The sequence below is a fragment of the Fringilla coelebs genome (assembly GCF_963513975.1).
Source record: "Fringilla coelebs genome assembly, chromosome: 4".
NCBI lineage: Eukaryota > Metazoa > Chordata > Aves > Passeriformes > Fringillidae > Fringilla > Fringilla coelebs.
Genome location: NC_140032.1, coordinates 48,246,567 through 48,260,974, shown reverse-complemented (window position 1 = coordinate 48,260,974; position 14,408 = coordinate 48,246,567). Strand labels below are relative to the sequence as shown.

Genomic DNA, 14,408 nt, shown 5'->3' with positions numbered 1-14,408 from the left:
TCATAATTTGTGGTATCAGTCAAACGTGAATTGTCAAGAGTCTTAAATCTGACAGCCTGACAGATTAATTTGTATGCAAAAAAAATCCCCAAAAGTACTCTCTCTAATGCTAAGCTGCCACAAGCATTTACAAAAGATTAATGACTTCATTCAGTGTTTACATTTAAAAATAAAAAGTTTTATTTATAGGGCAATCAAATTTTCACAGTGGTAAGACTAGATTCACTCATGTGGAAAGGAGAGCACATACTAGATATTTTGACAGATTGAAAGAGAACTAGACTACCTAGTATTATAGGGGTTTTTCCCTCCTCTTTCCTATCTTGTTTTCCTCCTTGACTAATTATCACACAGGAATGTTTCCATCACTCTTTTTCCCCCAGACCAAGCACCTATTCTTTCTAACCACTTGAAAGTTGTCCTCCATCCCTTGCTGTAAACTGTCCCTGCCTCAGCTGAAAACAGAAATGCAAGCATCAGACACCACCTGTCTCCACAGATTACCATCTGCATGTGTCATTCAGCAGTTAGTTTTGGCTGGTGAATGCATCTGGTAATTGATATTTTTATCTTAAATCAGTAAAATAAAAAATTCCACCTCACCAACCCCCTAAGTAAGCATTTCTACCCCCTCAAGCGACAGCAAGACTTTCAACAGCCCATCTGACACACCTTCAAATCACAGCAAAAAGATCTCTCATTAAACAAAAACTATTGCTTGCAAAGTTTACCATTTAACTGCCTTAGTACAACAGCAGTCAACTGGCCTGCCTGTGAGATCACTGCAGTCCAGATTTAACCCAGCTCTGCAAGTGCCTCATGTAGAAGGGACTCCATGAGTGCTGACAGTGCAACAGGCTGGCTGACAGTTTCCTCAGGACAGTATTCCTGGAGCATGCAAGAAAAGAGGAGGAAAGTGTCCTAGATTCAGAAAAAGGGACAGAATCCATCTGCTAGGAAAAGGGAGCTGAAGAGCCCAGAGGGACACTTAACCCAGGGTATTGCGTAGCTTGTTTGACTTTGGGTCAATGTGAACACAAGACAGCTATTTGTACTTACACTCCGTTATACCTTGAAGAGGTGATGGGGCAGAGGAGGTCTGAAATCTACTTGCTCAACACAGAGAAGTCAAAAGTACATTTCCTAATTCCTATAACTGCATAAGAAAATTGGCAGAAAATTACATCAGTAGGAACAACCAGTATGTGTAAATGATATCCTTCATTTCCTAAGAACTACACCCTAAGTAGATTTCATGGGAACTAACGTAGGTTTTAACTGTTTGCTTTTTTCGGGTGTTGTCTCTAACACTTCTTGCCAACTTACTGCATTCCATTGCAGCTGAATATCATTTTTAATGTATCATGATATAGTTTTTGTTGAGACAAGCAAAAATGTCTCTTTCACACAAAAACAGTTTTTGGTTTTTGAAATTAAAAAAACCATAAAAAGATAAAAATATATACAAAAATACTTCAGCATATTTGTACAGCAAGTATTGAGAAAAGCAAGGAAAATACAAACTGTTGTACCCAGGCAAACTGTTAGTCATCATTCTCTAAGACTGATGGCCTTAAAAAACAACTAGTTTTAACTAGTTAAACTACTTTAAAAAACCAACTAGTTCTGGCTGTACTGATTCTTACAGAAAATAACTCATTTTGATCCGGGGTTGTTTTTAGAAACCTGAGTTTCAGCAGGAAAAAAGACCTTTCTGATGCCTGACTTTTTGGACTGCCTTATATCCCTCTCAAAACCAATTCTTCCTTACTTAACTTTCCCTTTCTTGTTCAACTAGTTTCTTTCCCAGTCATTCCAAAGTTCCTTACTTCATACACTTGAGGGAAGGGTTTTGAATAGGTATGATTTTGCTCAAGGGTTGCAACCCTTAATGCTCAGCCTGGAAGGTTCTGATAATTTGAGGCAGAAATGGAGTAACCTCTGTAGATTGCAATTTGCCATTACCATGCATGACAAGAGATATGCTAAAGCTTACAGTTACTTTGGTAGTTTTTATAGTAGAATGCTTTAAAAAAAAATCTAAAAGCACTAGAGGTAGCATTTGAGGGCTGCTGACTCTTTGTCACAGAGAAGTTCTGAGTCCAGAAGAAAGAGAGAAGAAAAAGCAGCTACCATTTCCTTTTTTTTCTGTCTGCTCATTTACAATCTGGCCGGGATTCTCATCAGTCATCAACTGAATATGGTAGCACACACCTGAGGACTAACAAGAATGAAAATCATAAGCTGCAGTCTAGCAGTAGTGTGAACAAAGGGTGATGTTTAAAAGGGAGAAAGCAAATAAAAGAAAAAAGGAGGAAAAAAGGAGAAGCTATATATGGACTGTCATTAAATATATCCAGAAATAACTAGAGTGGGACTTCCTTATCAATGAATAGCCATGTTATAAGTATTCCCAATGTAACACTTGCTATAAGATAGTTGCCAATTAAAACAACAAACCAGATGCCAACAGCATCTGGACACCAAAGAGAAAGTGGAACTTCTCCAATATAAATTAACATGCCACATAGCAAAAGAGGAATGCAATGTCCAGCATAAACACAGAGCACCTGCAATCTCTTCCCAGTGTACTTCCCTCCTGTTATACTGGAAAGGGAATCACAAACACCATGTAAGTACAGGTAGGTTTTACACACAGGAATCTCACTGGTGTCAGGCACCTTCTCTGACAAACCAGTTATGGGACACATTCACCTGCAAAACTATGCCATGTACAACCCTGACATAGATAAATAGGAACCACTGGCTTTCTCAAGTTTAAGGAATCGTTTATTTGAGGTTAAATTGGATCAAATCATTGATGTAAGCTTCTCAGTAAACCAACAATACTCTGGGTAGATTTCAACTGGACTGATGAGTGAAGATTACTTCCACTCTCAGCATTTGTTCATCCGTAGGAACACAAAGCAAGGCTGCACCAATGGACACATCCATAGCAAAAGTCCGTGCAAGTTCAAGCATCAAAGTGAAAGATTAACTGATAACCTAAAACTTGGAATGCAAATCCCTGACTACATAATAGACACACTATAGCCCAGGTCACATATTTGAAAAACTGTCTAACATCACCACGGACAGTTACAGAGACTGTAGTTAAGGCAGAATACAAAGTCAGCACAAAGTGTGCACCTGTTCTGCACAGAAAATGACAACAGATTCTCCTTTCCTATGAAGCATACCAACTTTACCAAATGACATCTCTGACACCAGTTTTGAACACTGCTGGAAGCACAAGGTCAGATCACCTATGCAGACTGCATACCACCCTGATGAGCCCTTAAATCTCACCTGACTAGTTAATTTATCAGAAGTTTTTGGCTCACAGAAGCATCTCAGCTGAAGTCCACATGGGCATCCCAGCAATGTGTAATCCACAGGATACAAGACAAAAGCTGTCTTGTTTTTCTTTCTTTCTATGTTTTTTTTTCAAATGCTCTTGTGAATGTCTCCAAATTAGAGGACTATAATCTCTACATGTTTGGACAGACTCCTCACCAGAGCCAGCATATGAAACATTGTATTTCAAGAAAACCTGGATCCTCTGAAAGAGGACACATGTGAATACTTCTCCAAAGATAGACAATGACAAGTAGATTAGAAACCCTTTCAATTACAGCAGGGAACAACATGTCATGTTGGCCTTGAAAAGAAAATTATGACCTCTTCAAGCCTTCTTCCTGCCAGACAAGGAAGACCATATTCAACAGTCAGGCTCTGACAGTTTTGACTGTAAACTTAGTGGAAACATTCACTTTTCCAGAGAGAGATGTGCAACTTTTGAAACCTGTCCCAGAGATTTACTTGTGCAGGAGTGGATTCCAAGGGCTTAAGGCAATGCAGGGGTTCAGACTCCTGAAATTAATAGCAGGCTGCTAGTAATTTTAAGACTGGAGCTGAATATTACTTCTTTCAGTATAGTTTCTACCTCAAAATAACTTCTTTCTTGTCAACAGCCAAAAACCACCTGCAAAAGCAAAAAGGTCAGTTGTCTGCAGCATCTGCAAAGCTAAATTTAACTGAGATTTGGGAAGGTCGAAAATGTTACAAGAAGTGGTTGAACTAGTGAAAACAGTTAATACAGAAACAGGAGAGTGTTTCCCTTAGAAACTACAAACTGAAACTGCAAAACAGCTGATGCAGACGTGTGTAGGATTCTATCAGCTCTCTATCCTACAAACGTTGAAAGCTGAAACTCCTGTAACTTTGAGACCTTTTCTGACATTAGGAACACCAAGGACGATTTAAAGTAGATTAGACTGACTAAAGAGACTCTCCCAAAATTATCTTAGTTTTCCATAACTAGACTACCATCTGATAAACACCAGTTCAGCATGATTGAACAAACTACATTTAATTTAACTCTTAAAGAGGGTTTGCTTTTGTCTGGAGTAACAAATAACTGCCACCCTGAAAGCATAAGTTTCAAAGTTGCATTTCCAGGACAAGAAAAACTTTCACTTTCTAATTCTGGTCAAATTCAGCGAAGAATCAACTGAGTAACAAGAGGTATCAACAGCAGCCTTTGCATTCCTAGACAAGAACAAGGAGGCTAGGGCTTCAAAGGTCTTCTGAAATCAGTACATGCAATTAAATTCCTCATTTTCCCTTTATTCCCTGATTAAGCTATGCTTTCCCTGCATACCAGCACACAAGGATGCATCTCTCATCAGGCAAGGTGAGGAGAGCTGCTGAAGAGCCTAGCGTAAGAAGAAACTGCTTTCCTGAACACAAAGATCCCCCTGTTTTCTCTCTCCTCCCCAAATCCCTAAGATCATTATGAAAAAGGTGTTCTCACATTTTACCACCTAAGTATGTTCGGGAAGCTTACAGCCTACACATCTGTTTGCCTAATTGTATCAAAAGCCGGCTAGGACTAAAATGCACATTTGCCTTTGCTCATTTTCTGTAGTTCTACTAAACCACAGTCCAGAGCTGTCTCACAGCAGGTATTATGTGAAGCAGCTCTGGAGGCTACACTGGCCAAGGAAGCAAGAGCTGCTCAGCCTCACTGGCATTTTACCCCTCTTTCCACAGGCTACTAGAAACATGGTTTTCAACAAGCTACCATGCTTCTCACAGCACAGACAAATGCAGTTTTGAACAGTTTCAGATGCTGCATGAAATGTCTTTGCACCAGTCAGTATTTATAAGCAGCTAAGACACAGAATACTTGACTTGCAAGCAGGAGCTGTAAATAAGAACTGATGTTGCAAGACAATGTTTTTTGATAAAAGTCTACTGGCACATACTCTTTCTCCTGAATAGTTCCTCTCTGAGGCATGATTCTGCATCTATTAAACAGTACCTAAATGGGCATCAAGCTACAGGAAATCTAAAAAGCCTTACTTAGGCATTGTAGCTTGAATGAATCACAGAGCAAAGGGAGAGGAAACACATAGTGCAGGACTGTGTGAGGACTGCTGTACAGCGCAAGAACCAGTGCTCCACACACTGGCTGCAAAACTATGAGAACCCAGACAGTTAGGACTGTTCTTTCACATCAGATGGGTAGCTACAGTTTTGCAATATGACTGGCTAAACAGATAGGAGAAGATAAGGATTGGAACACACACTTGCCCACCCACATGTAATGGCCTTAAAGCATAGTTTGGCTCATTTTTTTCTATCACATTCTTTTACTAAGTTTTAGATGAGCCTATGCCAGGCAAAGCACAGCAAAAAAATGTTGTATTTTGGAAAAGACACTTGAACAAACAAATCTTGTTTCACAGTAAAAGCCTGAGCAGATCTTTCATATTTTCCAGGCTTCTATCAGCCTTAACTTCAGTGCTGGATAATGCTGAACCCTTAGCAGATGTGGTTTTTCTCCCTTTGGGCTTCCCAGTTGAGTACAGAAAACAACATAACTTCAGTTCTAAAAAGCAGATACTCAGTATAATTTCTGCCCTAACATACTTAGGATTTTTGAAGTTCTGTATATAAACCAAAGATTATCCACAGTCAGAGAATAATGAATATTTCATTAAGGGAGGTTTTACTGCAAATATTTCTGAACATAATAGCAAAAAAGATAACACATCTACACAGCAAAAGTCATAACAAACTTTTGAAAGACTGGCATAAGTGTTTGCCTTTGAGAACATCTTGATGAATAAAGGAATTATGACATTTCTGGCCCATTCAAAGAGGAGAATATTAAATCTCTTTAAGTCTTCTCCTAAAAGACTTGCATTTGAAGATATGTAAACTATATTCAGTGACAGCAAGTTCACTCTGCAGAAAAGTGATGTTGGAAAGGAAATAGAGGAAATAGTTGAGGAAAAAAAAAACAAGAAAAGAAACTTAGCAGTACCTCAGATCCAGTAGTCTTTGACCTCTTTGCAGGAATTTCTTTATCCTATAGGGAAAGAGTGAAGTAAAGAAGCATATAAAGAACATTAAAAAGCAGCACTGTTTTCACATAAATACAGGCAACCATACTTTGCAATCCAATTGAAACAGCCCTTTGTGAGCACAAAGGCCTAAATTATAACTTTTAAAAGTAAGTACTCAGTTCTATTTCATTGTGAAATTCTAACCTTCAAGACATTAACAAGGGAAGATAAAAAAAGTACAAGGACACATTTATTTTCTCCCAGCTACCAAGAAATTTAAGCAGCAATTTAGGCCTGTACTCAACTGATTAAAAACAGTTGAAGAAGACAAAAACCAATCTAAAATAAACAAAACCAGTACAAAAAATAAGTCTGGATTTATCCATCATAAAGTCCATAAATCTTAGACAAGGGGATGGAAAGACTCTAGCATACATCCTTAAGTCATCCTCCTGCAAACAAGGCAAAATTAACAGAGACCTTAACCATGACTTCCCTTCTTGCTCACCCTTCAGGCCCTATATTGGGTAGAATGCTATTTCTGCACTCACACACCAAAATGAAAGTCTCTCCACACTGATCAGACACTGCTATACTCTAATTTAATCTACTGGCAAAATCACAGGCTATAAGCTACTCCCACAAACTTTTAACTCTAAGTGCAGGGACAGCAAGGCCTCTGGGAACATGTGATGAAAATGCTCATTGCTTTCCAAGCAATAGCATGGACTGAACATGGCATCTTAATAAGGATACTCTGAATGGCCTGCCTCTCCCACTGACAAGCACTGGGGTCTGCTGATCAAAAAGGTTTCATTCAGATTTCTAATCTCTTGGATTTAATAATTTAAGAGATTGGTACATCAGTTCAGGAGTCTCCATCTGAACATGTTCAAACTACTGACCTTTTGCACCACTCATATCACCCACAGAGACTCAGCAACAAAACAAGAAAACGACTAAAACTCCCCCAGCCTGTTTGTGTCACAAGCACCCTGTGATAAGCAACCCTCAGCCTAAACTAAAGACTGGCAGTTCTCCCATCAGTGACAGACTAAACAGCCGTTTCATTATTGCTGTAATGAAACCCCAGGGAGGGCGGCTAACAAGACGTGACAGTGCTCAGCTGCACCTCGCGCACTGTGAATCTCCAAAGGTGTGATTACCACTTCTCCCCTGGGCATTGCTGTTGGCTTCCAATTCTAATGCTCCTTTTGGGAATTAAAGACATACACCATAAGTTATGCAAGTGTGTGCTGTACATCCACGACAAAGAAATGTACACTTTTAATGGCAGGTGTAGAAAACTGCTAATTCAAAAAGAGTAACAGCAGAAAATTAATTCAAGCACAAACCTAAACACAGAGAATTATTACAAGATACAGTGAGGATTCTCCTGCCCTCAATCACTTAGAGACTTAAATAGACACCTAGGCTTGTATAAACAGCAATCATTATGTTTCACTGCAAGTTACTAAACTTAGCAGAGAAAAATTGGTGTAGTCATTGTGCCTGCGTTACATAAGGCATCGGTCTGGGTTAGAGTGGCCCTTTCTGGCACTATACATTTCTCTGTTGATTACCAAAAAAAAAAAAACAAAACTGTTTAAAAACTGCACTTTTATCCAAAGAACACCAACAAAACTATTAGCATTTTGAAATAATTATGTTTCAAGGCATGAAAACATACCTCTTTAGATCCAGCAAACAAGGGAATGTCATGGAATGGGGAAATATATTTACCATCTGCATTCTCTGAAAGACAAAACGAAGTAGCATTGCAAACCTTAAGTTATGGCATAAAATGTTGGTGTTGCTAAACACCACACAATATTGTGCATCGGTTAAACTTTTTCTGAAGTTCAATTTCAGGCATGTACTGACATGGAGGACAAGGAATTAAGAGTATTTTGACAAGGAAATATTAGAATCAAAGTTATTGCTTTAGAATTCAACACTCTTCCACCTGGCAATACAAGCTATACAAGGATGAGAAGATTTTTTCATTCTTTTCTACTCCCTGGTCATACACAACCATTAACAAATTAAAAAAAAACAAAACAAAACAAAACACCCAAAGGAACCTCATTTCCATCAGTAGTAAGTGAATTCATCTGGGTTTCTAGCAATGTTACCCCTGTGATTGCACTGTATTTCTAACAAACAGAGTTTCATGACCACAAATTCCCCCAACATAACAGGCCAAATTCTGATCAAGAGTAAGTGAGGGATGGGATAATTGCTCTAAGCTCTCAATATGAAACACCACACCTTGAAACCAGCAGAAATTGATCTTAACTTAATGGGGGCCTAATCTGCATCTCAGCCTTGCCCCCACTCTAGAAAGAAACTAATTTCACTGGAGTGTATGTTTAAGTTTTTCAAGTCCAAGCATCACATCAAAAGAGTGCAAATACTGATTCAAATCCCAAGGAATTTCTCCTCTGCTAGCACCCCTATTCATACTAGAGGAGAAAGCAGACAAGGCACTTCACTCAGCTTTGGACTTTTGACCGTCTCAGCAAAGAAGAGTAAATGGAGTTGATGTGCGAATCCTGGTAACCTCCCAGATGCTCCTCCCAAATAAAACAAAATTTTGTGGTAAGCTGTTTATTCCCATGAAATAACGTGACTTTCTCTAGACGATCTCCTGCACTGGCAGCCCCATGAATGAGCACAAGGGAGCTCTGGCAGTGCTGCCAAGCGGGCACACGCCGCCTCCGCTTCTCCCACACCAGCAGACGTCAGAGTTGACTGTAGGTCAATGGACCAGAAACGTACCAACCCACTGCGAAAGGACTGGCACACAAACAAGACAACACTGTTACGAAAATGCGTAATACTGAACACGGCACACCCTCAGCTCTCGCTGGGTCTTGAGACGCCTCCTGGAGCGCTGCCCGTGCCCTCGCACTGCCGCTTGCCGGTTCCCGCTCGGGGCTGCAGCCCCACGTTTTGGATGCCAGCCTCCCGCCTCGGTGACGTGTCTGGTGGGAGGGAGGGCTGCCCTGCTCACAAGGGACAGGCTGGGCTGTCGCACCCCAGAGCCTCCACGGCTGTCCCTGGGGTGCCACAGGCCCCCGCGGCCGGGCTGCCGCCACACGGCACCGCGGCGGCGCTTCACCCCCGGCGTCCTCCGGGGCTCAGCAAGGGCACGGCCGGGCCGGGGCTGAGCAGGCCCACCATCCCCTCCAAAAGCCGGGATGGCTACACGATCTGCTCTCACTCTCTACAAAAACACTGCTCTCCCCCTGCAGCGGCGGGAAGGCTCGGGGGCGATACCTCAGCCAGCCCGAGGAGCCGCCGCGGGAGCGGGGAGCCGCCGCCGCCACCTCCGTGCCCCCCAAGGGCCGGGGAAGGAAAGGGTTTATGGAGTCCGGGGACTGCTACTTACTAAAGTAGAGGCGGTAATCGGGCGAGTTGGGCCGGCCCCGCTGTTCCGTGCTGTAGCGGGACATGGCGCCCAGGCGCCCCCACCCCCGCGCCGCCAGCAGCAGCCGCGACAGCCCCGGCGGCGCTCGCATGATGGCGGCGGCCGCGCGCCGCCTTCCCTCCCCTTCCTGCGGCCGCCGCCGCGCCGGCCCTGCCCCGCCTGCTGCGGGCCCGGCCGGGCCCGGGGTAGCTTCGCGGAGCAAGAGAGAGGTTCTGGGGTGCACAGCCTCCAGGGAGGGCTCCACCGGCTTGAAATTAACAGTAAGGAAAGCCAGCCCCTCCTTGAGGCGGTAGGTGACCCCAGCGGGAGGCTGGCGAGGGTGTGCCCAGGCTGAGGTGCTCGCAGGCCGCCAGCGCTGCCGCAAAGGGGGATGCCGAGAGCATGGAGCCAGGCTCTTCTCGGTGATGCCTAGCGCTAGGACTCGAGGGAGTGAGCAGAAACTGACACACAGGGAGTCCCACCTGAACTTACACTGGAGCAGGAGATTTTCATGATGGCCTCATACTGTTCCCTCATGTACTCCTCTGAAATGTGTCAGTTGGTGCTCTGGATCTTTGATGGAGCTGTATTCTAGTGTGCGGATTTTCCATTACAAGAAGGCTCTGGGGAAAAGAAAAAAAGCTATGGTCTCTGATTTGTGCCACTGCTTGCTGCATTTGTGACAATAGAGATCTCCAGGAGAGCAGAGAGACAATTTTGCAAGGCCATTGCCCACTTCTGCAGAAGCTACAAAATAATACTTCACATTTCATCAGAGAAGTTGGCATCTGAGTTCACCAAATGCAAGGTTTTCAGGGGTAATCTCCTGAATCGAACATGTAGGGGTGAAATTCTTCCTAGAATCATAGACCTGGGGGGAAGGGTCCTTAAAGACCAGGTGGTTCCCCCTGCCATGGACAGGGACACCTTTTAGCAGACCTGGTTGCTCAGAGCTCCATCCAACGTGCCAGTGAACACTTCCAGGGACGGGGCATCCACAACCTCTGGGCAACCCATTCCAGTGTCTCCCTCACAGTAAAGAATTTCTTTGTTATATCTAATCCCAGACATACTCTCTTTCAGTCTGAAGCCATTCCCCCTTGTCCCATCACTACATACTCTTGTAAGAAGTCCCTCTCCATCTTCTAGGCTCTCCTCAGATACCAGCAGCTCTCTGTAGTTCTAAGTCTTTTGTCTAGACAGCAAACAATCTGTTTTTCATGTGGAGTAATTAAAAAAAGGAAAAACCTATATAACTTTTTTTTCTATTATAATAAAACCCATTATGTGCTTTCTTTGAGTTGGCCTGCTGCTGAAACGGGCAAGGTTAAAAGAAAACACGTGCCATAGGCCTAGCATTCTGCCTCTGCTTAGTTCTGAGGAATCTGGACTTAATTTATGGAAGGTCAGAGCCTTTGAAAATCATTTACTGAGAATACACACAGGATTTTTTACACTTGCAAAGCTGACAGATGGGTATAAGGTTATTCTAGTAGGAGTCCAATTCATATTTATTTTCCTCTGCGAGCTGGGAAGTGAAATACACTGCAGTGTCCAGGAGTCCCCGGTAAGATGCACAAAGCCTGAACACAGAGTTCTCCTTTGCTTTGTGGTGTGAACATGGTCTTACCTAAAACTCTCTCATCTGTAAAGGGAAATCAGCTGTGAAGCACTTCAAATTTATGATATATAAGTGAGTTTCTGTGCAGGCACTGTTTAGATGCATAAATAAATGCCATCATGTTACCTAGCAAGGGTAGATGATATAGCAGAAAATCACATTGAAAACCTGCTAATGCTACCAGACCAGAGAAAATGATGCTTTAGTACTCTAAGGTATCCAAAATTATCTTAGTACTACAGAAATATTAATCCTTTTGCATTTGATTGCATTTTTCAGTATTGTGCATTATATTACATAGAATACAGCTGAAGTACACCAATACTTCTCAAGTCATATTTGGGTAAGACCAGCTCCCTGGTTAGAATAAATTTACCTACCATCTTTTAAATCAATGTTTTGGTTCCAGTATTTATCTTGAGCAAATTCTCCAGAATTACCAAGTCTTTTACTGTCAAGGGATTTTTTTCACATTCATTCCCAAGCACTTTGCATCTAGCTCCTTGCATATCATTCCAGTTGGGCCAGCAAAAAGCATTTATAGGACTGATCCCGTTCATTGACCTTGTAACAGCTCCTGCTGAAAAACAATGAAAATATTGCTATTTATTTCAATGGAATTAGAGCCAGGTCCTTAAGACTTAAGTAGAACTTACATGGTGCTTAGGTTTTATGCTTGCCCTCTGCGCAGGGGTGAATCTCATTCCAGCAAAATGCCACTGGAGTATAGCAAAAACTCAGCAGCAATATAACCATCTAAGCCTGAAGGACGTCCTTATTTTAAAAGTTTGTACTCTGCAGTGTACATTTACATGGATTTTAGATAAATTTTTATATACACACATAATTTTTTAAAAATTAATGTTTTGCCCATTAAAATGCTGTGCAAATTAAATGCAGAAAATATTATCTATATTATAATTTAAGGATACCCATCCTCCTGAATGAAAATAATTTTCATCTTTTCACCTAATAAAGCTTTGAAGAATTTCATTAGTACAACTACGTGCTATTTCAGTGCGTTTGCTCTTGGCTGGTGGTCACATCATTATCATTACATTTTGCTGTAATAGAAGTTCTGTCTCCATGGCTTATAAGACCGTTAATCTGAAGGAATCAATTCCTGCCAGCCTTCGGTTTTGCTGCTACCTGTGTGCAAGTTATAGCCAGGCTTCCTCCCTGCCTAGCCACCTCAGTGGAACAGGTCACTCCCTGGGCCTGCTGGCCCGTGCTCTCTCGTTCAGCCAACACCATCTCCCCCACCTGCCAATGGATCAGCTGGGACCAGTGCTCCCTAGGGCAGATCAAGCCAGGCAAGGCTAGCTGAGGCAGTTTAGGGATTTTGGGCTAAGTTATTCAGGCTGCTTTTTAGCCAAAGCAAGTTAAGGGCCATGAACAACTCTTGCAGATCTTTGCACTGACAGTTCTCAGCAGGAAAAGGATGACAAATCATTGGAGTCGGTGACCTCTTTCATTGGCACAGCTGGATTTGGCAGAGGATGTCTAAAGAGGATGTCTACAAGCAGCCAAGTCACATATGGATTTGTATATTGCTCACTGATGGATGCCTGATGGCAGTGAAAGACTGCGTCATCCAACTGAAAGGAATCATTGTGTATTTCAGTAACTAGAATTAGGTTTATCAGGTTATCTCAATGTGAATAAGAACAGAGGCTCCTATCCCAAAGACACTAAGTACCTTGGGTCACACTGTGGACCCTTGTTTTGTAGCAGTGAACTCACTTCAGTAACCCAATTGCTTTAAAGAGACTGATCTTCTGTATTTATGCAAAATTTTGATTTAGTCATAATACTCATTACTGTTCATTACTGTTAGGAAGATTTTAAGTTTACACCCTGTTTTTCCCCGAATAAATTGTTTGTCTGAGCTGTTTTGGCTAAGCTGTTTGTTTCCTTTTTAACCATGCTTTTTGTTAGGCTCCCCTGTGAAGCGTGTTAGGTTCGCTTGCCACACTTCACTTCTCTGGACCTCTGCCTCTTTCTGCTTAGAAAGTGATTTGCCTATCAAGAGGCCAGGACACCATGACTGACTAGTTTTGTCAGATCTGTCCATTTCTTCCTTCCTAGGCATCTGTACTGAGTTAATTTTAAGCTCTGTGAACCAAGGATTTTCAGCCTACCCTAACTTCCATTAAACTTGTTTGTGAGTATGAACTGAAGCTTAATTTTTTTTAAAACTCTTATCTTTGTTACTCCAAGGCAAGTCCTCCATCACGAAACAAAAATCACCAAATAGTATTCTCTCTGGTTCATTTTTTCATTCATTCTTTTACAAATGAGCACAAACAGAAACATAGAGGAAAAGAAAAAAAGGCTCCAGTTCAGCTATAAAAATACTGTCTGAAAATATAAAATTTTAGTGTGAAGCTGCAAATCTATAATGATTCAAAACAGAGACCTAGAAGGAAAATCTTTCCGGTTGCTCATGATGGTCCATTTTTAGGTTCCATTTCTCTCTTGATTTGTGAATTGCCAGACATAAGGTTCTCAAAGAATTCCACAGAAAATATTTCATCTTGGTAATTTCTATGCCCTCTTATTTTATGTTGAAACACACCAATAATGAAAAATCATCTTCCTGTTCTTTTACCTATGCCTCGCTCTCTTGCTTGTCTTTCCTCATTAGCTTTGATATCACAGTGCCATCTACTTGATCAACAGAGTCAGGTTATTTTCCTTAGAAAATTACACGGCTGTAACACTGAAGAAATCAAAGGGCTGCTCCGTTTCCTGGCAAGTTCTCTCTCCTTCTCACCTCCCAGCCCTTTCAAACCAGCACTGCCCTTAGATGTCCCCCTTTGGGAGCTGGCCCAGCTCCAAGCCTATCAGACTTACACAAAGCCCTGGCTGGATAGTGACAGATCCACGGTGCTGCAAGGACAATTCCAGCCCTGCTGACCCTTTTCTCAGCATCCCTTCTCCTCTCTGGCAGGTGTTTCAATTTGAGAGATGGGTCCCCTCTGTAGGCAGAAAACACGTCAGCCTTTTGTGTGTGTAA

The 14,408-nt window shown here is 42.0% G+C and overlaps 1 protein-coding gene across 2 annotated transcripts in view; it reads right to left on the bottom strand.

The window, feature by feature from the left end:
- Positions 1 to 10,010, bottom strand: part of PPA2 (inorganic pyrophosphatase 2) — a 34,931-nt gene extending 24,921 nt beyond the window's left edge. The window contains exons 1-3 of one of the 2 annotated variants that reach the window (XM_084203761.1): positions 9,751 to 10,010; positions 8,047 to 8,111; positions 6,335 to 6,379 (exon numbers count right to left, since the gene is read on the bottom strand). In XM_084203761.1, the coding sequence (XP_084059887.1) occupies positions 6,335 to 6,379; positions 8,047 to 8,111; positions 9,751 to 9,880 (240 nt within the window). In that variant the 5' untranslated portion in view covers positions 9,881 to 10,010. The remainder of the gene's footprint in view (positions 1 to 6,334; positions 6,380 to 8,046; positions 8,112 to 9,750) is intronic. The other variant, XM_084203760.1, reaches the window with a different exon arrangement.
- Positions 10,011 to 14,408: the final 4,398 nt, after the last annotated feature.